At 29.3% G+C, this 27,471-nt stretch overlaps 1 protein-coding gene across 3 annotated transcripts in view; it reads right to left on the bottom strand.

The window, feature by feature from the left end:
• The window catches only part of LOC123290733 (alpha-tocopherol transfer protein-like), a 99,446-nt gene that overhangs the window by 38,925 nt on the left and 33,050 nt on the right, over window positions 1–27,471 (bottom strand). Inside the window, exons 1-2 of one of the 3 annotated variants that reach the window (XM_044871025.1) lie at window positions 14,211–14,345; window positions 11,601–11,631 (exon numbers count right to left, since the gene is read on the bottom strand). The exons of the other annotated variants lie outside the window; for them this stretch is intronic. Of the exons in view, the coding sequence (XP_044726960.1) occupies window positions 11,601–11,622 (22 nt within the window). The 5' untranslated portion in view covers window positions 11,623–11,631; window positions 14,211–14,345. Of the gene's footprint in view, window positions 1–11,600; window positions 11,632–14,210; window positions 14,346–27,471 lie in introns of those variants that run through there. 3 annotated transcript variants of the gene reach the window in all.

Below are 27,471 nucleotides of genomic sequence, written 5' to 3' on the forward strand. Positions count from 1 at the left end.
CTTGAAACATAACTAAGAACACTTTTCGTTAAATTACCTATTTGCTTAAAGCCTTTTCAAACTAAGCCGATTTCGAGATCATCGACAATTTTTTAGTTTTTTCGGGTGCGGAATCCTAAACTCGTACTTGAAACATCGCTAAGAACATTCTCCGTTATATTATCTTTCAAACGAAACAAAAAAGTCAAAATCTTCTCATCCGTGTAGGTGCTACGATGCCACAGACAGGCAGTCAGGCACACATATAGCGGTCAAACTTATAACACCCCTTCTTTTAGTTCGAGGGTTAACAAAAACCAATGGAACGTAGGGTTAGTTCTCAATAAATTAATTTAAAATATTTTCTGTGCATTTCTTTCTATTCAGGATTAAATAGAGGCTGAAAATTTGTATGAAAATATATACAAACCTTCGTTTTTCAGTTGACTACTTAATAAATTGCGTCGGACCCAAGACGCAATTGACCTACGTTGCTCATTTACGAACTTGACCTCACTTTTTACGTCCTTAGGACGCCATTTCAACTAGATATTTCTTTTCGTTTTGGAGTAATCGTGATGACAGACAGGCAGACAGGCGACAGACAGACAACCGGAAATCGACTAATTAACTGATTTAATGAACACCTATACCAAAATTTTGTTTATAGTATCAATATTTTCAAGCGTTACAAACTTGGGACTAAACTTAATATACCTTGGTATATTTCATATATACATGGTATAATTAAGTGATCTAGATTACCATAATTTAATAAACATTTTATAATTAAAACAAAAATAATATTGAATACTGACCATGTCATATAAATCTTTAATATGATATACAAGAAGGTCAATTTTTGTTGACATAATTTGGTCGATTAAAGTGAATGTATTTCACATATATTTATTTCTTACAATGACAATGACTTTTATTATTCATTCAAAAAAACCAAACCGCAGCCTAGAAGGTCGTCTGCTCAAAAGAGCTAATTATCTATTACTTTAGTCTTCGTAAATCCTCACACATGATTAATGGATAGGGTCGCCGATTCGAAATCACCTTGAACATTTTTTTTTTACTTTGTAAAAATTTCGAGAAAATCAAATTTTTAATATTTACCAATTTTTCGGAATTTTAGATGGTATTCAAAAATGTGTCTTAAACGCTACTAAAAACATACATACAGGGGGCTAAGAAAGTATCGCAACAGTTGTATTTAGTTAAATAAGAACTGTAAGGATAGACCTTGAAATTGACCTTTAATTCCAAGATCATTTAAAAGTAAACACTGGCAATAAACTAAAACTGAATCAGAAATCCAACGACATTTGTTTGAGAAGACATTTTTTGAGAACTTAAATGTAATGTATTCTTTTTTAAAAACAACTTTTTTGGTTGGATACATTTTTGTACATTTTTACAAAAATCAAATACAAACACAAGTATAAAAAGAATTTCGAATTCCATTTCTGCCGAATCTATTTGGTACTCGAAAAAGTGTTCCGAGCTACAGTATTTGGGTTCATTATGAGAAAAAATCTTTCTATTTTAAAGTTTTCCAGTTATCTCAGTTATTCGAAAGAATTCTTATTTCCTCTTTTAAGAAAATGCTGGTCAAGTAAGAATACTAGTCGGACTCGCACCCGAAGGATTCCCTACCATCGTACTTTTAACGTACTTTTCATATATTGTATTGTTAATAAAAATGAATACGCATGTTCAATGCCAGTATGTATTTTGGCGGCCACTTTGAATTCGCAATAATGATTTTTATAGTTTGTTGTTACAGCAGCAATAGTAATACACACTCGTGGTTTATGAGATACAGACTGATGATAAACAGACGAACGGGTAGCGGAGTCTTAATAATAGCTTTCTGTTGATTATTCTTCAGATACGGAGCCCGAATGATTAAATACATATATTTTAGTTTTTTCAAAATTACGCATCCTAAAAAGAAAGACAAATGGTGGAGTGCTAAGAAGTAATCACATGGTATATACAGCGTGTCTACTTTAGTTGGCTCCATATGAAAAACTCTTAATTAAAAGGTATACGAAAAAAAGTTATTCTTTATAAAAATCTCTGCTTTCGAAAATATTAGCATTCTGTTATTCATTTTTGACATCGATCATGTTGATGGTTCCGAGATATGAAGGAGTTTATTTAAAAAAAATTATAAAAGAACAATTACATGTATAGAACGGGAAGGTGGTTACGTTGAGGCAAAATCGAACTGAACTGATAACTATTGTTCCTTTCATCAGCAATGGTTTATAAACAAACATGTGACACATACATAACTAATAATCAAGTATAGTACATATTATAAAATTTCCGCCTACTTGGCGCCCTTACGGGTAAACAGTGATGTCTACGAAAAAATGTTTCAAACAAAAGTTGTTTAATTTTTGATAAGGAACATTTTTTACATTTAAACTTTTGTTCTATCTCTAACGGTTTACAAGATGGGCCCTACTTGGAATGAATGAAAACAAATTAAAAAAAACTTTTTAATAGAAAGTAAACATATTAGCAATGAATTAGAAAAGAAAAAACTAAATGTCTCCATCCATATAAGGGATGTAAGAGCAGGGTAGATTAAGGGTTGAAATTATTTTTATCTTATTTTCAACTTTGATGATGAATTTTGTTATAACTTCATGAATGTAGACGAAAAATAAGAATAAAATTTTTCGATATGTGTCTTGGTTTTCGAAATATCGAAAGCTAAATAATTAAACAAAATTTTCAATTTTCGATATTTTGAAAATTAAGCCAGATATCGAAAAATTTTATTCTTACTTTTCGTCTTATATCGTCAAGTAATAATATAAACTTATCATCAAAATTGAAAATATCTATTTTTAAATTTGTGCCCCCACTACCATGCTCATACATCTTTAAGTAATAATAAATCTTCTATAAATAGAAATCATGCTTTTATTTTAATTAATTAATGAGTCGCATGTGTTCGACACGGATGTTAATTCCTCAAATTGAACATTAATTTTTTTTTTCATTTCGTATGGAATTAAACTAATGATAAATGACGTTGCACTATAATGAAATTTCAAAACCATTACAAAATTTACAAATTATTTACAATAATTAAAAATTCCCAATAATTTCTTTAAAAATTTTCCGTATTATTTGATCAATTAAATGTTTATTTTAATTACTACACTGTGTTTACGCCTACGTAACCAACCAATTCAATTTAACAAATAGATATATAAATAATATAATATTATAATAGGGTAAAGATTATACAATTATCCTTAAAATTTGAATCTGATTGACCGTCTAGAATCCGAGATAAATTTAATTAAAAGTTCGATATTTAACATGTATAGTATAAACTCTTTATACTTTTGCATCAGTTATTAATTTATGAAAACCAAACTAACTGTCAGATATTTTCCAAAAACTAACAGTCTATTAACTGAGTTGTTTCGAAAAATGGTTAAAAGTTCAACAATTTATAAGCAAGTGTACATAGTAGCATATTCCATAATATTTATATATATATATATATATATATATATATATATATATATATATATATATATATATATATATATATATATATATATATATATATATAAGCGCGCTGTAAACGTATACGAGCTTGTAGCTAAGTGATCCATACTATTTAAGCAAGCATGTACTCGTGGAGACGTTACACATACAATATTCATGTGTACGTATACAAAACCAATCCTAACACTCTTCTGCCTGACTCGCTACTATGCATGCTCGCTACTATGTATACTTGCTTATAAATTGTTGAACTTTTAACCATTTTTCGAAACAAATCAACTACCTTAACCTTGTAAGGCATATAAAAAAAGTTTTATTAGAATCAGTAAATTAGCTTATCAAGACAAATGGACAAAGTCTTTACCTAATTTCGATCTGAGGCCTAATTCGGGAAATGTGACTATGGGAAAAATAGCAAGATTTGTGTATTCACAGACCAATCAAACTCATCTAACGTGGTAGGTTCCCTTTAAAATATAGAGGGGACTATCATAAAACAATACTTGAATATAAATTGATTTAATTGGGTAGGAAATATTATAAAAAAAATTTTGTTGTCGGCATAAAAAAACTACTATCTTCGTCCAACCCGAAAACAATCATTAAATGATTAAAATAAGGAAAATGGGCATAAGGAGCCATATTTGGGGTTCATGACCTTTAAATGACCTTTAGTGGGCTGAAAATTGTGCGTAGGTACTCTTAGTAAAATTTTGTCTGAAAACCTTTTTAATCTGACCCCTCTGTTCAAAGCTAGACTCAAGAAAACCGAAATTTCCAAGTTAAATTCAAATTTCGCGCTTAAAAATGGCCATATCATGACCAGTATTTTCAGCTATTCGCAAAAATAAATCAACAAAACCTACCACGCGACTGGACTAATAACTTTAAAAAATAAATGAATATAAATTCTGATTCTAGGTACTACACCATATAAGTATTATTAATAGAAAGGAAATAAAATATTCGGATGGAAGTTTTTTCATGTGTTTGATTTCTTCCAAAAAATCTTTCCGAAAATAACGTTTTCTAAGGTTATCTGATTTTAGCTCTGAAGGAGATATCTATTATTTTTTTAATTTTAATTGCTTAATTTCTTTTTAAAACAAATCGTACGTTCCTTTCGACGTAGAATCCGAATCCGCATGTGGTGTAGTGTTTGGCATAATTTAGTACAATCGGATATCCCTTTCGGAGATATTAAAATTTCGAATTGAAAACTTTTCCAAGATATTATAAAATTACAATTGGAGTCTATAATCTTCAATTACTTAATGAAAATTAACAACTTAAGCAAAATGTTTCTAGGCGTCTTCACGAGTTACACAAACAGATACAAGGGTTTTGAAATGTATGGAAATCCTAAAGTACCTTAAAAACAACGTATTTGGGCGGAAAATAACAGAAAAAAATTCCACTTATTCGGCCTTCCAAAATCTAAAACCAAGAAATGCAAATATTCGTAGACATTATAATTAAATTAATTTTTCTACATAAATTAACAAAAAAAATTAATATCAAATTTCAAAACATGATTAAGATTATCATCTGCTTCTCGTCGTCACTATTCTGGTTTTTTATCCATTATCTTTTCTCAAAAATCATAATACATAACATGAATCATGAATGTCAAGCAGGTTGTTTACGTCTTTTTCTTATAAGTTTAATTTTTTTAAAGCACTGCGGATGTGTCTTATTTTTAACTTAAACTTTCAGCGACAGTGAATTTAAAGGTAGACCTATCTCATTTTTTTTTTTTTTTTTCGTTATTAGTTAATATACTCTCGGTATAAGAACCGAACTACTTACATAAGCAGATCCACGAAATAAAAAATACCTTTTTTTTGCAAATTAAGATTTTTAATAATGTGTAAGGGGGCTTTGGAGTCGCTGATTTTGCATTTTAAGTCAAAATGTTTAATTTGTTACTTTTTTGAAAATTTATACCTTATAAAGGCATCTAAGGGAGTTTTTAAAGTCGCTGATCTCGAACTTATGATCAAATTGAGTCAACCCCTCCCCCTGCTTTGGCTTATATAAGTAGACCATCGAAACAAAAAAAATCATTTTTTTTTAAATTAAAGGCATGTTAGTGGTAGGTACAATTTATTTAGGGGGTCTACTAATGTAATTAAAATGAGAGAGGTGGGCAGGTGAAAATTGAATCAATTTGATCATAAATTCGAAATCAGTGCAGGCTTTAAAAACTCCCTTACATGCCTTTAAAAGTTTTTAATATAAAAAAAAAATGTAATTTTTATTTCTTGGATCTAATTATGTAAGGGGGGTGAGGGAATGAAAGTTGAAATAATTTGATCATAAATTCATGACCAGCAACTTTGAAAATCCCCATAGATACCTTAAAAAGATTTTCATAAAATGGTATTATTTATTATGGGGGTCTACTTATATGGGCTTAAAAAGGAGGAGGGGTAACAAATTAAACATTTTGACTAATAATTTAAGATCAGCGACCCCAAAAACCCCGTTATACGTCATTAATCGAAAGTTTTAATTTGTAAAAAAAATGGTTTTTCAGAGTCTTTCAGACCCCGGAAAGGGAGGGACAGGTGCATAAAAGAGTTTATTAATGAAAATATCTTAAGTTTCGTACTAATTTGGCACTTTGACCTTTTTAAAATCTTTTAAAAGTTATCTGATTTACTTCACGATATCAACCCCCCTTGGGGTGAGGATTAAAACTAAAAAGTTCTGCTTGGAACCACATAGACTTTTTATAGGATAATTTTCTGAAGGCAATGCAAAAAACCGCCACAAATTTTTCGTAAGGACAAGGTTCGTTTATTATACTAATACCTAAAACTAGGTCAATTTTTAAACCTTCAATACCACAAATGTTTCTCATACAAATATATTTTGTTCAAAAAGTCTGCAAAAGTGATATGCTAGATAAAGTCAAGGCTTTCGACTTTTGTAGCTCTAAAAGGAAATTTTCCGGACACAGCTTCAGATATAGAGATAAAAATTAATTAAAAAGTTCATTAACTTTTCAACGGTAAATTGATTCTTGATCCCCACATCATTAGAATCGTTTAATGACATATAAATTAAGCTTAAAAATTTCCCATTTTTCATTTAAAAAAAAATTTTGTTTCTTATGATTTTGATTAATTATTTATAATTTACATAAAATATTATTCAGGGCAATATTTAAATACAGAGTAATGAAAAGAAACAATTCACTGAGTTAATTGTTGAAATACCATGTATAAAAAATGTTGAATTTCGAAAATTTTTCGACAATTAATAAAGTTACAAAAAAAGTTTGATGTAAAATATTCGACGGAAAAAGAGCTAATTTTTGTCCTTTTAACTTTTCTTGTAACTTTATTATTTCTCGAGTTATTTAACGATAAAGGCAATTTTTTTAAACGGTTTATTGAAAATTTTTTTGCATTTAAATTGAAATTTTTCGAAAATTATATATCTGAAACTATTACAACTTTTTAAGAATGTTGTCAATACGAAAATTAAGTAAATTGAATAGCAGTAAGCATTAATTTTAAAGCCTATGATAAATTCATCAGTTTTTGTGCTGAATAAAACATACAAAAGGGTACGAAATACTTTCTTTTCATTATAACTCCGTTAATTTTCGTGCAAATGACTTTTTTCATATTCAAGGGTTTACTTATACTTTTTTTCAAAAAAGTCAAATTTTTCAATTTCTTTACGTTAAATACTTCGAATTTCAATCGCCAATCATTCGTAAAGTATTGACTTTTCGAAATATAATTAAATGATACTTTTTGGTTAAATTTTATCACTTTATCGATTCCCATTTTCAACATATATTTGTTTACACTTTAGAAGGGGTGGTTACCAGGCACCATATAAATTTTGATATAGAGGATGAAAAAAATTTAATCCCAAATTTTAGGGCAATCGAAGTTATAGGGAAGAATTTAGAGGTTTTAGCCTCGTTTACTTAAACGTACTCCAGTACTATACTGGTTGTTTAATTTAATTCTTGGCATAGTAAATCTCAGAGAAAGAGGTGTTATTGGCATGTTTTCTTGCTACGAGTTTAATGTAGCTACGATGCGCGTTGAGTTATACACAGCGTACACAGCAGCAGTAGAACCATCGTACAGCTTAAAGAGAACCGAAGCTACAACACTTGCAAGACACAAATAACACTTCCTTCTTACACGCATTGCTTAACGTATGGTACTCTGTCATACTCGTGGAAGATGCCTATGCCAAGATGTAAATTAAACGCATGGTATATATTTTGTTCCCGAGTACAAGGTTATATAATTGTTAAATATTATAAAGCTATAAAATGTTCTTCGGGGCAAAATTTGAAAATAATAACCACTACAAAAGATTAAAACTTGACTTCATGATTGCAGTATAAAAGAAGATATCAATATTTTGCCCCTTAGTACAAGGCTATCAAATTTAAGTATTATACTATAAAGTCAAGGTTATTGTTGTTCATTTATTAAAGAATATTATTTTGTTAAAGTGAAATGTGTTGAGTTTTTTTTTTTTATAGTTAATTAATTATTGACAAGATTTACCTTTGGTTTTGTTTAAAGTAAAAAAAAATAAAAATTGTTTGTTTTAAATTTACGTCATAAGTATTTATAAAGTTTTTTTTTTTTAATAAACTTAAGTAGTATTTTTTATTTGTTGGTACTTGTTGGATATACAATATCGCATTCGCATCGCATCCTAAATTTATTAATCCGAATGGTAAACACTATATTATAGATTAATTTTTTTATACTTGTTCGACCCGTGTGAAATTCTGCTCCCATAGTTACACCGTAACCCGCGGCTACCCTGTACCCGTGTAGGTTAAGTCAGGTTATATTGGCTGTCCACGAAGGACACACTTAGTCTATAGAGCCCATTGAATATACCATATATGTGTTTAACCACCTTTTCGCTAATAATTTCATTTACCCGCTCCTCAATTTCAGAGGCTGAGTGCACCTCCTTCATGCATATAACATACACTACACCAGCCCATCACAACTATCAATTAAATTAATTTTGTTGCAACGGCGGGAATCGAATCCGCTACCCTAAGCATAACGCGGACGGAATTGGCTACGTCTTAACCAACTGACCTAATAGGACTACTGTACCCGTGGTAACAAACAACAAATTTCGCACAAAAGTGGTGAACAAAATTCAACAACAAATTCTTAAATTAACATTAGGAGAACATGCATTAAGAGTAGTAATTATATGTCTAGAGTATTAGGAGAGCATCTGTAAAAACTAACATGTTGGCCTAATAATGTTTTGAGTTTTATATAAGTATACTAGTAATGTTTTGAGTATTATATGTCTAGAGTATTAGATGTTTATGTTTACCTAATAAACTTATTATTAAAATTTTTAAATTCATAATATTTTTCATTCAAATTACTTGTCTACCGTGTTTTTTCCTAAACGGTCCATTTTTAGACCGTGAGTATATTTTGCTAGACATAAAAAGCTTGAAAAAGATGAGTGAATCATGGAATTTGATAAAGGAATAAGGAAGATAAGGGTACGACAGAAAAAAACTTGCTAGAGTAAATAATATTTAAGATAAATTTAACAGTACACGAAAAAAACCAGTTAAATTATTCTTAAAAAAAAAGACATTCGAAAGGTTAAATTTGTGCAAACAAGTATTTTCCACAGATTTTCCGGTAAAAAAATAATTTTTTGTTGTGTTTCTCATCAAATTCATCAGTGACCACAAAATACTCAAAAACGATACATCACACGATCAAGCAATAACATTTATCAGAAAATTTTCACGTTTTTTTCAAAACTTTCACGTTTTTCTACAAATTTTCCTAGAATGTCTCTTCTTTAAGTTAAAATTCGTTATCAGCGTGCTAAAAAACATATAAAATAATACAAAAGTAGAACTATTTTCCCAAAATTAAAAAAATCGGCGAATTTTATCAATTTTCCGCTTTTCACGTTAATATTGTGGAAAACTGACTCAAAAAACATATAGGAACCCAATTTTTCGCACGCTTAATACGAGGTGACGCGAAATTTTATGGAAAAAAGTCAATTCAAACCTACATCTTTGTCACCTACAGAGGTTACTTTCGTGCCCTTTTTGAAAAGAAGGTTTGGGTCAATATTACGACATGCATGGTAATACATGGCGATTATCATCCGGCATATAATTTAGTCATTTGATAAGGACAAATTCATAATTGATGTCATTAAGTAGGTAGATATGCATCTATAAAGATGTATCTAATTTGTTCGGTAATATTCCATGAAATTGACGTAAATTGGATGAAAAACTTTCCATACTAATAACTGTTATTAATAATCTTTCCTTTATTAAGAAAAATACATATTTAAGAACCTATTTTTACCCGACTGTCAAGGAGTGGTTATGTTTTTCACGCGTATCATGTATGTACATATGTATACCTATTTGTAAATTTCTTTGTTACCTTTCAAACGTCTGAATTGTTTTCGACAGTTAAGATATTGTCGACATTTAAGGCATATTTGTCTTAAAAAGTCACATGGCCATACATAGATGTTTAAAAAAAAAAAAACAAAATGACGAATTTTTGGCGCGAGATAGGAATACGTTAATTAAAAATCCTAAACTTTTAATATTGTATAATAAGAGGGTTTTTTAGTGCTAGGGCACTAAAAAGTTTAGAATGAAATAAATAATTTAATAAATCAAAAACCCAACTGCGTTAAATAAAATCTAAACAAAGAAACAAGTTCAGTAATTTGTACAGCAACAATCGGGACCCATTTTAATATAGACCGGCTCAAATCTTCCCAATAATGGACCTATTATATTTTAAAAAATGGCAATTTTAATAAAATAATTGTATTTAATTTATTGGTATTTGTTAAGCCTTGGCTAAAACTAATGGAGCAACTTTGTTATTAATTCATATGTTTTTCACGAATTTAGGAAAACCGGAATAGATCAAAACAGATTTCAGAACCCAACCAACTCTTCTATAGTCGACAAACTCAACAATAAATGTATTTTTTAAACAAAATGTTTTAATATACAATTTTATTTCGAGTATCGTTGTATTTATTTCAATAATAATATCTCAACTCGAAATCAACTTTATAGAGCGCTATAAATAAAAATCTATGCAATACATAGAAAAAAGTTTTAAATGAAAGTTGTAGAAAAATTACCTACAAAATAGATCCCTTCTATTTTTGGCGTACGATGCACGGTTCACGAGGTATTTGATAAAACGTGTTTTCCAAGATGGGAGCAGAAGCTCCCGCACCTCGTCCTGCGAATTACGTTTACATTCGGGGCACACCTCTGAAGATATTCAAACAAGAAATCTTAATAGGGGACCCAAAGAGGGGATTTGTGTAGTAACTCGGGCGAGTCAGATTAACATATTATGAGGGATTTCTTGGGCCTTAGGGGAACGCGCGTAGGGCAGACGATCAGATTAGTAAATAAGAAATTACGAATTAACTCGAGCGCGTCTGATTAAGATATGGTGGGCTAATTACATGCTACAAAATGTACATTTTAATAATTTGTAAAAAATTTAATCACGCTCGAGCTACTACGTATAATGCAACTTTGCAAGCCTCTCATTTCCTTGCGTCACACTTAAATCATCAGATTATTGAAATATATATTTTGTAGCATGTAATTAACCCACCATATCTTAATCTGACGCGGTCGAGTTAATTCATTTTTCGCAATGTTTATTTTACTTATCTGATCATCTGCCCTACGTGCGTCCCCCCAAAGTTAAGGCTAATATTTGGAGGAGGTACTGAGGAAAGTCCAAGGAACCCCTCGTATGTTAATATAATGCGCTCGAGTGACTACACAAATGCCTTATTAACTCTTCTGTAGAAAAATTCAGAAAAAAGTACTCGGTTATTGGCCTAATATTTACATTGAATATCTGAATTCATTTTGAGAATTGTGGTTAAACTTTTCGATTGATAAGGGTGGTTACTAAACTATTATAAACTATAAAATAAAATGTAATTTCAAACCAATAGGGATAAAATTCATGTAAAAATATCATCTAACTATATGCAGACACTTTTATACTCACAAAATAATTGAGGATCCATCATTTTAGCTCTCTGAAAATATTTTACAAAAGCGTTCAGTTTGTTGGTTTTATAATTTAATAATTAATGGGTTTACCATTAAGCATATCCGAATTTAGAACTTAAATTAAACAACTTGTATATGAGATATTTTTTTATTTTTTATTTGAAGTAATATTTTAAGCCATTTCATATAATGTTAGCCAAATGATAGCCGCAGCTTCGATCGGCAGCACCAAATTAACTAATGAGAAAAAGTATTCAGTTTGAGCTACTATATTTCGTGATTTTCATTGCATCATGTCATCAGTGTGAGTCGAGTCTTAAAAACTAAACTGATAATCAGACAACACGCTAACTTCACTGCACTGAAATCGATATTTGAGCGAGTGCCTTTAAAAGAAAGTATAAATAATGTTTCGACGGTATCGAACCCGGTCTGTATGGTCGAGTCACCGGAAAATTGAATTTTTCACATAAGTGCTGCACGGCGATGCCTTTGATTGCCCTTTGGATGGTATTATCATACATCACACAAAATTGCATTAAATAGTCTTTCAAATAAAAACATTCAAAGGTGATATTTCATACACAATTTGTATAACTTAAGTTTAAAGATCAGATATTGTATTGGCCATACATTCACTTCAAGATAAAAACTATCAAAATATAAATAATTAAATTTATTGTCAAGAACCATTTTCGAACCCACAAAGAACTAAGTATTCTTCCAATAAGTATTATACTTGGGATTTTGAACCAAATTTATTTTTATACAATGGAAAGATCATATATAAGTTTTATAACAAAACAGTTATTATTTTTTCATGATAATTTTAAAGTTACAGGCAGTTTTAAAAGAACTTTTCAAAAGGGAAACGAAAACGCCCGACAAAAAAATGTTCGTAAAACATCTTTAAAATTATTAATAACATTATGACGTTACACGATCGTTTACGAACATTGCTTATGTCGGTATTCGTTTCTCTTTTGAAAAGTTCTCTGTAACTTTAAAATTATCATGAAAAAATAAAAAATAAAAACAGTTTTGCTATAAAACTTATATATCATCTTTCAATTTTTGTCAATAAAAAGAAAAAAAGTCCCAATTTGATTCCAAATATTTGAATTATTTCATATCGTTTGAAAAATAGAAGCTATAGCAATTTTCAAAGGGTTCTTTTCGAAAAATAATTATAATAAGCTCGAAAAAAACTGTTCTTGGACAAAGGATGATACTTTGAAAGCAAGCTCATTGAGAGAATGTACAGCCAATATAAATAGCAATCATTAAAAAATTAGCTCCAAAATTAAAATAAAATTAATTTGATTGAAACTGAAATAATGAGACACCCTCAACCAAAGATAAAAATTATTTTTCAATATAAATACATTTCCAAATTTAATCTCGAAAAGCAGTACATTTAAGCGTTATACAGATTGAAGCCTTTTGATACTTTCTTCATGAGATTATAATTCCTTTCTATAGAGAAGTTAAAGGGGAAATTTTCCATTTAAATACTTTTCCCCACAAATAACTTGATTGAGTAACGGTTACTAATTAAGTCAATATTTACTCGCTATAAATACTTATTAAATTACGCTGTGAAGTCCGTATTATTCATTGAATGTTTTCTAAATTGTTTAAAAACATCGTACACTTTATCTCGAATTATGAACAGAAATTGAAATTAAAAAATACAGATGTATTTTCAGATAGGTAAATATGTATATCTCGCAATAAAGTGGCGTATTTTATGCACAGGGTTAAAAGAAAATTTATTTATTAATAATTATAAGTCTTGTATTTATAAAAGAAATTGAGTATGTACAATCGGAAACTTAAGTTTATTTCTCTTAAATTAAATTATTTTCAAATTAAACTGCGGTATTCCTTCAAATAATGACTTAACCGGTATTATTTTGCTCACAGGTTAATAGCTCGATATTAAAAGCTCTTATAAAGATCAATATTTTAAAAAGAAATAAACAACCTTTCGATTGCACATACTCAATTTCTTGTATAAATACTTATGCACCCCGTGCACGCCTTTAAAATTCATATCAAATTAATTAATAAATAATGTCAGCGTTTCAGCCCCTGCGCATAAAATCTTAAGGGATGATAGAAATGTGATATTGATTCAAAAACTAAACATTACAAGCTTTCGGATGATATATATTTCATTTAGATCGAATCATTTTCCGCCGAGATATACCTATTTGAAAAATCAAAATTATTCTGAAATTTCAAAGCATATTTTAACAAGTCAATTTCTGCCCAACCTTTTTTTTATTTGATACAAAATAACGTGTTTCCAACAATAGATATGTAAATTTTAAGATAGAGTGATCTGCCCTCTTTTATAACTTACGAATCAAATTTTATCAATTTTGTATTAGGTGGTATTATTTTTATTGTAAAATATTTCATTTCTAATAAATTACCACAACAATTGATTCATATTTTAGAAAAAAAAATTCTTTTTTAATTTGTAAAGATAAAAGTTGAACTTTACAAACACTTAAAACCCTCTGCTTTCAGTTTCAATTCTTTAATTTCATATTTAATTTCTAAGAAGAAAATATATAATTAAAAATAATAATTATACCTTTTACAACTTCCACTTAGAAAACGAACAAAAAACTTGGAATTTATTTGTAAAAGATAAGAATTTTTCCAAATGGTAAACAACACTGTCAGTCTCACAACAACGTTACACCGTCAACTATATTCAAATAATAGTATAATAAAGGTATATAAGAGACAATTTTTGCATTATTGATATTAATTATAGATAAAATCATGGATAATTGTCTTCGTTTTGTTTCTTTTTTTTTTTTTTGAAAAATCAAGGCTACATAAAATATAATATTTACCGCAAATAAGAAAAAAAAAGGTACTTTATTTGACATGCGAAATATAATTAATATATTTACATTAATATACATTAATAGTACTAAAGCTAAACAACAAATTATCTCAGTTAACTATATATAACTGAAAATAAATAAAAAATTTAAAACATCAAAAAACTTGACTGCATTAACTAAAAACTGAAAAGAAAAACACAAATTCTCTTCCTAGAACTAGTAACTCAATGTTGCTATACTTCAGTGATCGGGTGATAACCGTTGTTTTTACACGATCCACCACATGAGCGTGACGCGTGTTCCATGATTTTTGTTCACCCAAAAAAGTGCTCAACGGATCTTAGGAAGTTTTCACTTCAAAAACCCGACGGAGCTAAAAAAAAAAACTGAAGAGAAAATAATAAGTCCAATAGTTTACATAGCAACGTTAAATGGTTTAGGTTATCGACTGTTAAAACTGCTAAAGTAAAGCAGCATTGAGCTCACTTAGTTCTAGGAAGAGTGACCACTTGTAAACACTGTGTGGTTGCTTATTTCAAAGTTTTAGGTTTTCACTTTCGTCGACAGTCTCTATGACTGTCTTTTGACTGACTACTTTGATAACTACTTTTTCTCAACTCTCAGAAACTACTCACGACTTGTCAAATTTATGCTTTCCTATTTTATACTTTTCGCTAGGATTTACAAAGACCTATTCAATGATATTTCACTCAATATATTATTTATTATTCCTAATTAAATTTAAATATCTAATTTATATATATTCTTGTAATCCCCTTTTTATTTCATTTATTTTGATACCCCACTCGATAGATTTGGTTTTTATTTATTTTATTAACTTATTACTATCCCGTGTTATAAATCGGTCTTTTCTTCAACTATCAACAATTATCATAGGACCTTTGAGTTTTTAATACGAATATAACGAAACCTTAACTGCCGAAATTCATCCAAGCGCTTGGAAAATACAGGAGGTAATAAATTTATTAAAAAAGTGATATCGCGCGAAAAACATAACCACTCCTTGACGGTCAGGTAAAAAAACATACACAACACACAAATAGGATACTGCATGTTTATTCGTAACAAGTATTTTCACGTTCCTACCGAGTGTTCCACGACACTTCACGCTCTTTTTTTTTTAAATTATTTTTATTATACTATCTTTTGACCAGATAATGTCATTTATAGAGTTTATTGGACGTGATCGTTGTGTGATTTGTTGAAGTGGTGATGTTGGATTGATGTTTCACATGTTTTTTGTTTAGCTTGTTTGATGAAGTTGAGTAGAATGTTTATTTTGTTTGTTGAGTTACTTAGAACTTTTTGGAAATTTCTTGAGAAGTTGTTTTTTGATCTTTGATTTATATATTTTCTACATGCTATAAGGATGTGCTTAATGGTGATGGGTTCGTGGCAGTTTGGACAAATTGGGCTTGGAGCTTTTGTAAGATGATATTCGTGTGTCAGTTTTGCATGTCCAATGCAAAGTTTGGTTATTATTATGATTTGTTCTTACCGGCTGTAGTTTGTTGGTGTTTCCCATAGATTTGTATAGTTTTTAAGTTTGTCAGAGTTTGGTAATTGTGGTATTTTTCCATGTGGTCATCGCTTCGATTTTTATCATTGTATCCATGATGTGGTCGTTTTTAGTAAGCTTTTTCCGGCAAGTTTCTGTGTTGTAAGCTTTCCGATTTTTTTAAATAAATTAGCTAAGTTTTTATAAGGGAGTAGGATTTGCGAGTTGCACGCTTCAAGTCCCAATGAGTGCCTATGTTAATAAAAACTACCAACCGCTCAAAGTTTTATCCCATATTTTTTTTGAAGGGCACTATGTTTAAAATACTTTTCTGTTACATTGAGTGTAAGGTGTACAAAATACACGTTCTTTTTGCAATGTGTACTACGTTTCTTCGTGAGTAGGTACTAGTGCACATTCCTTTGCACTTTTCAGTGTATTTATATTATTCAAATATACTTCCCCGAGTCAAAAAGAACAAGCATTATATTAAAACGAACGCAAAAAAAAAACCAGTACCTAATACAAAAAATCTACAGGTATTATTGTTATCAGAGGCTAAGTGGCCGAGCGAGTTACAGCGCAATCGACTTTAATCGTTTGACTATAAGACTTTTCGTCATGTCTTAAGCGCAAGCGCAGACTTTGTTTTTTCGTACAGACAGTAATAAGTTAGACTATGATAGAAAATAATTGCTATTCATTTTATCACATTGGCTATCAATCATTGTGGACGAAACAAAAGTGAATCGTAATTTTATAATGAAAAGCCCTATTTAGACTTATGTTGCGGGTTGTAATACACTATACAGGCAGCGGTAGTCTGAACAATTTAAATTAATGGGGCGGTAAATTGATCACATTGTCGTCGCTTGGATAAGAACGAAGTAACTGACTCTACCCACATCATAAGAAAATCAATTGTAATCGGATATAATTTAAAATATAAAGATTAAAATTAATGATGGGGGTGGCCTCTTTTATAGACGTGTATGTCTGAGGGATGGAGGTTAAACCCCATTATTATTATTATTACTGTTATTAAAGAGTCTCACTTGTTTTTTAGACAAAAATCAACGGATTTGGAAAACTTTATTATGTATGACAAAATTAAATAATATCATGCAAATATGAAAGAGTAGATATACAAAAATTTATTTATTCGACAAAAAAAGAAAAAAAGTGTTTTACAAAATCTTAACGTTGATAGATTTAAAATACCAATTCCATTCCACAACTTCTGATTATTGTTCATAGATAGCGTTTTATATAAAATTTTAAAACCACGATCATAAAATTATTAATTTGCTTATATTTTTATAATAATAATTAATAAGAAAATGTTTATTTTCATCACTTTATAAACGAAAGCTTGAAAAAAAATTATTAAATACAATTTTATTATCATTATTTCATTCTGCTAGCTATTCAATAATACATAATTTATATCTAAAAGGAATAGTTACGATCGGGTATCCCAAGACACGTATCGTTTTTTAAACTAAATTTATCAATTTATCAATAATTTGTATCCTAGCGTCTTTACTATAAGAGGGTATAGTTTAGTTAAATACTGATAAATGATAATGATTAGGTATATTGCATACGATATCTATGAGTTACCAGATTCTCCAAGGTGCACTAAAACTCAACGTTTATAAGAATACCTTATACAGAGTGTACCATTTTAATCTATTATATGTAATAGCTCGTTTAGTAGTTAGCCGATAAAAAAATAGCTCGAAATAAGTTGCAGAGTTTGATGGGGGACATCATGTTCTGACATCAGATTGAACCTAGTTCTACGGGTTGCTTTAATAGTCAATTTAAATACCAAAAGGTAAGAGATAGAATAAAACTTTTAATTAGAAAGTTGGTACTCATAAAAATTTAACATTTTTTATTCAAAACATTTTTCGAAAAATCCTTAGCTTTCGGAAGAAATGCGACTTAAAAATATGCCATTATTGCATTTAATCGAAAGAGAATACAATGTAAGTTTATCAATAATTACAGGTCAAAGTCATGGACACAGGCGAATGTCCTCTATTGCTCTTGATAACTTTGGGATAAAGCATTTTTCTGTAGCTAGCATGTACACATTTAATATTACGCGGCTTGCCAATTCTTAGAGGGATTTTGATGCTTCGACAATTTTTCGCCATTTTTTGTTAGACCAAATTTTTTTTGCATTTACTATTTTCATTCCAGGAGTCATAAAAATTTAAAGAATATTAGAGAATTTTAATACTGATTTGAATATTTGCAGTCATACACAGCCTACTAAAAATTAAAGTAAAATAAAAGAATCTTGAATTGTTTTTAACACCCGAACCAAAAAAAGGGGTGTTATGAGTTTGACCGCTATGTGTGTGTGTCTGTGTGTTTGTCTGTCTGTGGCATCGTAGTGCCTGAACGGATGAACCGATTTTAATATTTTTTGGTTTCATTTGAAAGGTTATTTAACGGAAAGTGTTCTTAGGTATGCAATATTCAAGTGCAAGCTTAGGTTTCCGTTTGGAAAGGCATGACATATAAATAATTACTATGAAAATGAATGGTCAAATAAACCTGGTTCAATTTATTTCAAAAGTGAAATGGTAAAATTAATTAGGTAATTTAAAACAATGATTCAAAAGAAAAAAGTCAACTAAAATATTTCAATTTCAATTAAAATGTTTTCGAAAATGTCTCAAAAAATAATACTTCTCTCGACGAATATGATCAACTACCGTACGGGATTGAGTGCTGAAGTTGACAAAAACGCAAATCAGTTGTTTGTATGAAAGTAATATACTGTCTTAAAAATTTCAATTATTATTGCTTTGAAATCCAACATGGTTTTAAACAATATTGTTTTGATTGGTTCTACCACTTATAAATATTATAACAAAATACTGATGTGATTGTCACAACCACATGAGCAGGTTGATTAGGTTTAATTAAAAAAAAATTAGAATCATTCGAGTCGAATTTGAACGAAAGAAAAAAATAAGAATTAAAGCAAACGCAAAGAAATTTTCTTTTAGATAATCGATTCGCTTTATTTATAAGATTATATATTCCAACGAAGTAAAATTTTATTTTCCATCAATACAATGCATGACTTCAATCAATCTCTTTCATAGAAGTAATGATTTTGTTTATTTAACTTCAGTGATTTTGTATCAATGAATTCATATTTTAAATTCAATTCCATTCTATTGTAAATACAAATATTTAGCTGTACTTGTTCCGATCATTAGGAAATTGTTTGAAAGAATTTTTACTTTATTTCAATATGAAACGGCCAACTTCGGGATGAGGTTGTCATTAATTTTTTTTTTTCAGTGTAGGTACTTTTGACCAGAAGCGTCAGTCAAAATCAGATTTTACAGGCTTGATTTTTGACTGTGACATTTACATACATATAAACTGTATTAGCCCGTTAAAAACTTCTTTTTTACAATTTTTTGCTTTAAAGAACAAATGCTTTCGTTGCCATGTTTCAACTTTTAAAGTTTTAATGTAACTCGAAAGAATTATTTTTAATAAAAATATAAAGAATAGGAGTAATTATAAAAAAGCGGTCTTCATAATTAATTGATTTTTTTTCTTTAAGTTTAAGATATAAATAAAAGGTGAGATGTATAAGGTTAAAAACATGTAGAATAAAAATTATTACTCACATGTATGTATAGTAGTGCAAATTCTAGTGTTCAAGGATGTTTTGTAATACCTATGTTTATTATTTCTAGTAAAAATACAAAAATTAAATAAACCGTTGTAGATATGGTCTTTAGATGCCAAACCAACAACTTTTTTATTATTTTATTATAAAGAATTTTCTTCCTTTAGAAAAAACAAATGTTTCAGTTTTTCGTAAAATTTTATTTGCTATTTTGTTTATTCTTCGCAAAATAATGACATGAATTACAACTTTTGATAAAAAACTTGTAAAGGTATAGTAAAGACTTTAGTTCTCGAAATTAACAAGTGGCAAATTGTGGTGAATGAATACCAAATTTTCCGCATTTGTTGGTAAGAGGCAACTCCGCTTGGCTTCATATAATAGATCAGCTTCTGAAAATAGCATTTTGCTTTAAACGCTACTGTCAGGTGCAGAAAGGCTCGTGATTGTAATCGATTCGAGATGTCTTTAAGAAAAGTCAATCTCGTTTGCAATTGAATTTTGTTTTTCTTGATCGCGACAATCACTACTATTATCCATTACCACTTCATTGAAAAAGTTCCCAAAAAAGTCATGAGCTTCAAGTGTGAAGTTGGATCTAGTTTCATCTTCTTCTATTCATTTAGCAGGTGATGAAAACGGCGATGATCTTTTACTGTCAGAAGAGGATTCATCGTAAGAGTTTTTTTACATACTCTATCATGATTTGTTGGGCTTTTTCAGTTTCAAGAACTCCTAAATAGTTTGAATTGTATTAAATCCTAAGAATTTAAAACGACTTTCCAATTCAGCTTTCAAAGAAACTTTCATACTAGCTAATAGTCCGGTGTTCTTTGTTTATCAATCAAACATAAAACCACGACGACAAGTCAAAAAAAGTTACCATCGGCACGAATATCCGAGTCACCATCAGTTTCATCTGTAATATTTAATAATCCATTTTTTTTTTAATAATAAACATGGATTTTAAATAATCAATCATGTATTCTTGAAACAATCCATGGCAGTCCATTTTTAACTTTTTCAAAGTCTTTTAAAAATACCTTTATTTATTACCTAGTATTTGAAGCAAAAATTGGAATTTTATTTATTAATAATATTTATAATGACTTTCAATTTCTTGTACGTTTAGTAGGTAGTATTTCTGTAAAAGAGGTAAATATACAAATTCCTTCCAAATAGAAATTTTTTATTTACCACCCTCAAAATTTTTGGAATTATTTAGCAAGACAAATAAATTTGGCTACAGATCCACGGATACATTTAAAAAAACCATAATGAAGTCATAGGCTAATCATCTTAGGGTTTCACTTCGGAATCTCACGGAATAAGCTGAATATTTGTACAAACCTTTATTTTGAAAGTACAAATGTCGTCTTAAAAGTTAGATCACGTATCAACTCACATTAGATCTTGGATTTAAAAAATTCTTGTAGCAAATTATCCCAAAATATTGTTTCATTATTCTGCTCTATTTCAAAAACGGTTCAACGTATAAAGATTTCAGAATTTAGACAATTTTATCCTCTAACTTTTATAATAAATGTAAAAGCGATTGATGACAAAGGAATCGGATATTCTCAAAAAAGTGATATTTTACACTTTCCAGACAACATTTGTACTATCAAAATAAAGGTTTCTACAAATATTCAGGATATTCCGTTAGATTACGAGGTTGGCCCCCCTTTTTTTACTAAGATAATTTTACTATTATATGATTAAATTTTCAGTTTCGTTTTTCTTAGTGAAAACAATAAATTTCTATCAGAGAATTAATGTATGTATTTATGTTGTGAGTTGATTAAGGTGTCTGTCAGTCAGTATTGTGTCATTTAGATATCATAAGTACAAAATATGTTTGATTTTTTATTATTATGTCTTTAAAAATAATATGCATTAAAAATGGTAATATAATACCTTTACTATTATAATAATAATAATAATTTAACTATTATTTTATGTAGGTATCTTCTATTGTAATTATCAATTACTTAAATTAAATAATTATATAGAAAATATGAACGTGACCGGATTCATATAAAGGTCAAAAAAAATTTTACGTATAATCACTGTTTAAGTTAAATTCACTAATCAGAAAACTCACCAACCGTGCGAAAAGTAAAATTAATAAAACATACTAATTCCTATATACTCCTTAAGTTAATTGAATCAGCACTCTGATTTAAATAAGACAGTAAATTTAAATAAATATTTTAATAAACGAGTGAAAACAAACAATTGACTGAGTTAATTGTTGAAATACCATGTAGCGAAAGTGTTGAATGTCGCAGTGCTTGTTTTATTTTTAATAAATTTTAAAATTTAAAAAAGGAGAAACAAAAAACTTGTGATAGAAATATGACAGACAGACAGAGAGACAGGGAGAGTTATTTTCGCATTTATAATATTAGTAATAGTCGAGTGCAATTAGTCATCATAAATCAAAAACGACGGAACCCAGTTATGGTGAATGGATTTTGATATTTCTGGATTTTCTGATTTTCTTATACTAACAAGTAAAAAGTTTACCTATTGAAACCTTCCGCTAATGTCTTTATACCCTTAATTAAACACATTTTATTTGCTTAAAATCCACTTTATTAAAAATTTTGTCTATCAAAATATTTTGTTTATGTACATTTCAACTTGTTAGTCATCTTCAGAACAATAGTGTCATCACAAGAAATTTTGGTAAATGTGTTCATTAAATCACCTATAACTGGGTTCCGAGGTAAAAACCTAATAGTACTGGATTGAGGAGATATAAAGGAAATATTAACATGTTTTCCCATTTTTATGAGTTACCTAGTATATGTAGCGTAAGCGTAGTATAAGTGGGAAAAAGAAGTCCTATTCAATCCGAGTCATTAAAAATACCTATTGAAGCTTGAGAAGAAGATGCTTGAGGACGAGAGCTTTCAATAAAATACATGATATGATACTGTTCTCTAAGGTGGACTGTGGTAATAACACAGTTCATGAAGCCTTCTAATATATAATTGTTGGAGCGATCCTGAGTGCATTATAACGATATGTGATCCTTGTAGAATGAAGATCACACACTATCTAATGATAAATTCATGTTTTAACCTTAATTGTTTAAGCTAAGTTACCTAATTGTTAGCTGATGTTAATTAATTTAAACAAAATGTAATTAAAGATTAAAATTTACAATTTTCATAGTGATTTTTTATGTTTATTTAATGAACACAATTATTACATTAATCATGCAAGGAAATTAATTGTGTAATTTTTTGTTCAATGCTTAGTCGTGTGATTCGTATCAAAATAGATAGAAAATTCAATTCGATTTTGAGGAAGGTTGACCAATCATAATTTATTATGTAAATTATTATTATTAGTAGATTTAAGTCTGCATTCACTGAAAGCTCACTTTTCAAAATTAATCATTTGGTATTTAGTTCGAGGCTCTTGATAACGATTTTGATGTAAAATTCAAAATGGCCGATCCACTATAGTCTTGTACTGATAATAAGGGGTAACTTTATACCCTATCTAAAGTGTGACGCATTTAGAATTTCGTTATTTTATATGAATTAACATGAAATTTTGTACAGCCAAATAGGGTGATGTGTCACATTTTTTAAGATACTTAACCGAAATCAAAACTTTAAACTCAACCTACTACAAATTGACAAATAGGGCCGATACTTAATATTTTGTCTAGCGCCGATATGGTTGGAGATCTCGATTTTTACATTTCATAGCCCACTATTTGTTATAAAATTAAAAAATAAACTATTATAACTAGTGTGCTGTGGAATGTAAAAACTGAATAAATTGATAATTTTATATAGTGTTATGTATTCAAATATTTCAATTCTAAACAACTTCTAATAATTTTGTTCGATATCTCTATCCATCTCTGTCTATATTTGTCAATTTGTAGGAGGCTGAGTTTAAAGTTCTGATTTCGGTTAATCTTAAAAAATGTGTCCCATCACCCTGTATGACTGAACAAAATTACAAATCGATGTAAATAACGAAAATATGAGGGTATCTTCATCTTAAATACGACACACTGTTTATATGAATCTTATTATACCATGCATATATGAAATATACATAGTATATTAAGTTTAGTCCCAAGTTTGTAACGCTTAAAAATAATGATGCTAGGAAAAAAATTTTGTCATAGCTGTTCATAAAATCACCTAATTAGTCCATTTCCGGTTGTCCGTCCGTCCGTCTGTGGACACGATAACTCAAAAACGAAAAAAAGATATCGAGCTGAAATTTTTGCAGCGTACTCAGGACGTAAAAAGTGAGGTCAAGTTCGTAAATGAGCATCATAGGTCAATTGGGTCTTGGGTCCGTAGGACCCATCATGTAAACCGTTAGAGATAGAACAAAAGTTTAAATGTAAAAAATGTTCCTTATAAAAAAATAAAAAACTTTTGTTTGAAACATTTTTTTGTAAACATCACTGTTTACCCACGAGGGCGTTAATTAGGTGCAAATTTTATAGTATGTATTAATATAGGAATATCAGTTGTGTGTGTGTCTATTTAAAAGTGAATATCTTTTGTTATTTACGTGACGTCAAAAAAACAAACGATTGCGCATCAACACTGTCTATACATTTTTGTATGTGTTATGTGATAAAGAAATCAACACTGACTATGCATGGTATTTCAACAATTAACTCAGTCAATTGTTTCTTTTTAATAGTTAATTAATAAGTTTAGTCCCAAGTTTGTAACTCATAGAAATATCGATGATACGAACAAAATTTTGGTATTTGTGCTCATAAAATCATCTAATTAGCCCATTTCCGCTTGTCCGTACGTCCGAGAGATATCGAGTTTGTAAATGAGTAACATAGGTCAATTGGGTCTTGGAATCGCAGGACTCATTTTGTAAACCGTAGTAGATAGAACAAAAGTTTCAATGTAAAAAATTAAAAAAATTAACAACTTTTGTTTAAAACATTTTTTCGTAAACATCACCCATGTAATCCTGTAAGGGTGCAAATTAATACAAAATTTTAGTCTCCATCTTTCCAAAAACTATAAAAGATAGAAAGTTGAAAACTTTTAGAAAGCTTCAATTAGTGAGCTTTCTAAAAAAAATTGTAAAAACGAAAAACAGAATTTCTAGAAAATACTTTCGAAAACACTGATATTCCATGACTGTACAGGATATTTCAAAAATTAACTTTGCCAATTGTATATTTTCACTTGTTTTTACCTCTATGCGAATTTTTCCGATGGTGGACTGGATGAATTATAATGAATTTTGATTATAAAAAATCAGGAGAGACTCACCTGTAACAAAAAATTAAAAATTAATATTGGGTAGCCCATTTATAACTTAAAAATAAATACAGGCTGGAGCATTAATGGGTACACAGTTAAAAAGTATTATTTTATTTATTATTATTAGTGGTCTGTAACATGTCTTGGTTTTATTGATTTATAAAGCATAATCAAAGTCAAATTGATATTCGATCTGACTAAAAACAATTAGTTATCGTGTGGTTGTAAGATATTAGTATATGCCGTCCTCATAACAAGCCTTGGAAAATAAATCCGATCATAATCGTGGACCGATATACAATATTAATATATTACTATACGAATATAGATAAGCGATTGTTCCATTTTGAGATTGTGGGAAAGTGCTTTTAAATTATAAATGTTGTTTTTCATTATTGTACTGAATTGTCAATGCTACTAGCTCAGTTAGTTAAGGCGTAACCAATTTCGTTCACGGTATGCCTAGGGTAACGAGTTCGATTCCCGCCGTCACAATAAAAATAAATTTAATTGATAGTTGTGATGGGCTGGTGTAGTGTGTGTTATATGCATGGAGGAGGTGTACTCGGCCTTTGAAAATAATTTATGAGCTGATAAATGAAATTATCAGTGGAAAAGGTGGTAAAACACATGTCTGATATCACAATGGGCTCTATGCGTAAGTGTGTCCTTCGTGGACAGCCATTATAAATTAACCTAAACTAACCTAACCTATCGCGGTACTTACTTCAATAACTATATCTTAACTCGAAGTCTCGAATTCAACAAAAATTCCTCCTTATAAACGGTGAATCTTTTTGAAAATTAGGTATATATGGAAATGTAAGATTCTTATTTTCGTCAGATTATAAACTAACTAGTAAAATTGTAATTTTAGCCTCCAAAAAACAGCCAACTTAACATAACGCAATGAAGTGCATTTCGTTAATAGATGTTGAGTTCGCACTTGACAAACATGTATGTACAGCGTGTCTACTTGATTGATTTTTTGAACCATTTTTCCATATTATCTGTTCTAAATGACCTACTTTTCTTAACAACCTTTATTAACATTCCTATCGAACTTATTCAATTTTTGGCACCTTGTACCATGGCAAATGTCAATAGCTGAATAAGAATATGTAGCATAGCAAGGATTTTTATAAAGAATAACTTTTGTCGTAAACTTTATAATAAAAAAGTTTTCCATATGGACCCAACTTAAGTAAACACGATTTCGTCGAAAACGCCATTTTCTTATATTTCAAACGACAAATTCCTAAAGCCTAAAATCATATTTAAACGAATGGTATACAAGTATTTTTCCAATGAAGTATCATGGACATTGGCACAATTCCTCCCTGTCTTTAAACTCGTAGATTCTGCGTGTCTGCTTGCCAAAACAACTTTGGACCGATTTTTAAATATTTTCTTGTGATCCAATCGAGCTGAAACTTTGCAAGCAGACTCGCCGTAGCGACGATAAAAATTAAAAAAAATTTTCTTTAAAGAAAATTTAACCAAGAAATGGAGTATTATAAAAACTTGATTTTTATGGCTTAGCTTTTTTTATGTGTCTAATTTTTATTTGAAAATTATAAATTTATAAAAAAGGATATTATTTTATTTGAATTGACTTTCTTTTTAATTGAATCTCTACCGGCGATTTAGAGGTTTTAGTTTATAATTATGTGGTAGATTTAGGATGTTTCTAAACATGCGTAGGCAAATAACATAAAATTTCATCAATTAAAAATGTATTGTTTTATGATAACAATTGTTATGTTAGACAATAAATAAGCATGATGCGTGAATCAACAAGGTTATAACATTGAAAATAATATTAAATGATCATACGTTATATTAATTGTGTTTTTATGCATATATTTATTAATAACATTTTTAGTTGGAAACAATTTAAACTAATAGATAATTAATTGTAATTAAATGAAACTAACGATTCCACTAAAGTTTATTATGTTCTTTGTCGTTAAGAAATCATTCACATTTAAAAAATTTTAAATTCTATACTGCAAGCGCCGATCCAAGCCTCGAAAAAGGTGATGGGCAGGGCAGAGCACCCGAAAATCAGGAAAATGCGAATCAGAGTATGAACTGGCTCATGATCGATATAGTGCATTCCTCCAAAGGATATGTTTACATAATATATGACGCCCTGACCAAGATTTTGTACAGTGTATTTGTAAATTAATAAACCTTTAAAATGTTAGTTTTTTCGCTCACAAAAATTAAAAAGTCCAAATTTAAATCTGCGTTTGTTTATACATCCAAGTGTCACACTTTTACTCCACTGTACCAATTTTGATGAAATTTAACAACTTCAAAATAAATTAAACGCCAGTATACATTTTACATTAAATAATTCTATTTAGATTCTTTACTTAATAAATTTTTTAGGAAAAAAAGCCCGAATAATCAAAGATTTTACCCCGTGAAGTGTAGAAAACGATCTCTGTACGGTAGCTACTCTGGCCTTGAGAGTTACCCTACAAATCTTGGCCGCATGCTTCAATGAGATGAGCTACCGACTT

This window comes from Chrysoperla carnea, chromosome 1 (assembly GCF_905475395.1).
Source record: "Chrysoperla carnea chromosome 1, inChrCarn1.1, whole genome shotgun sequence".
Taxonomy (NCBI): Eukaryota; Metazoa; Arthropoda; class Insecta; order Neuroptera; family Chrysopidae; genus Chrysoperla; species Chrysoperla carnea.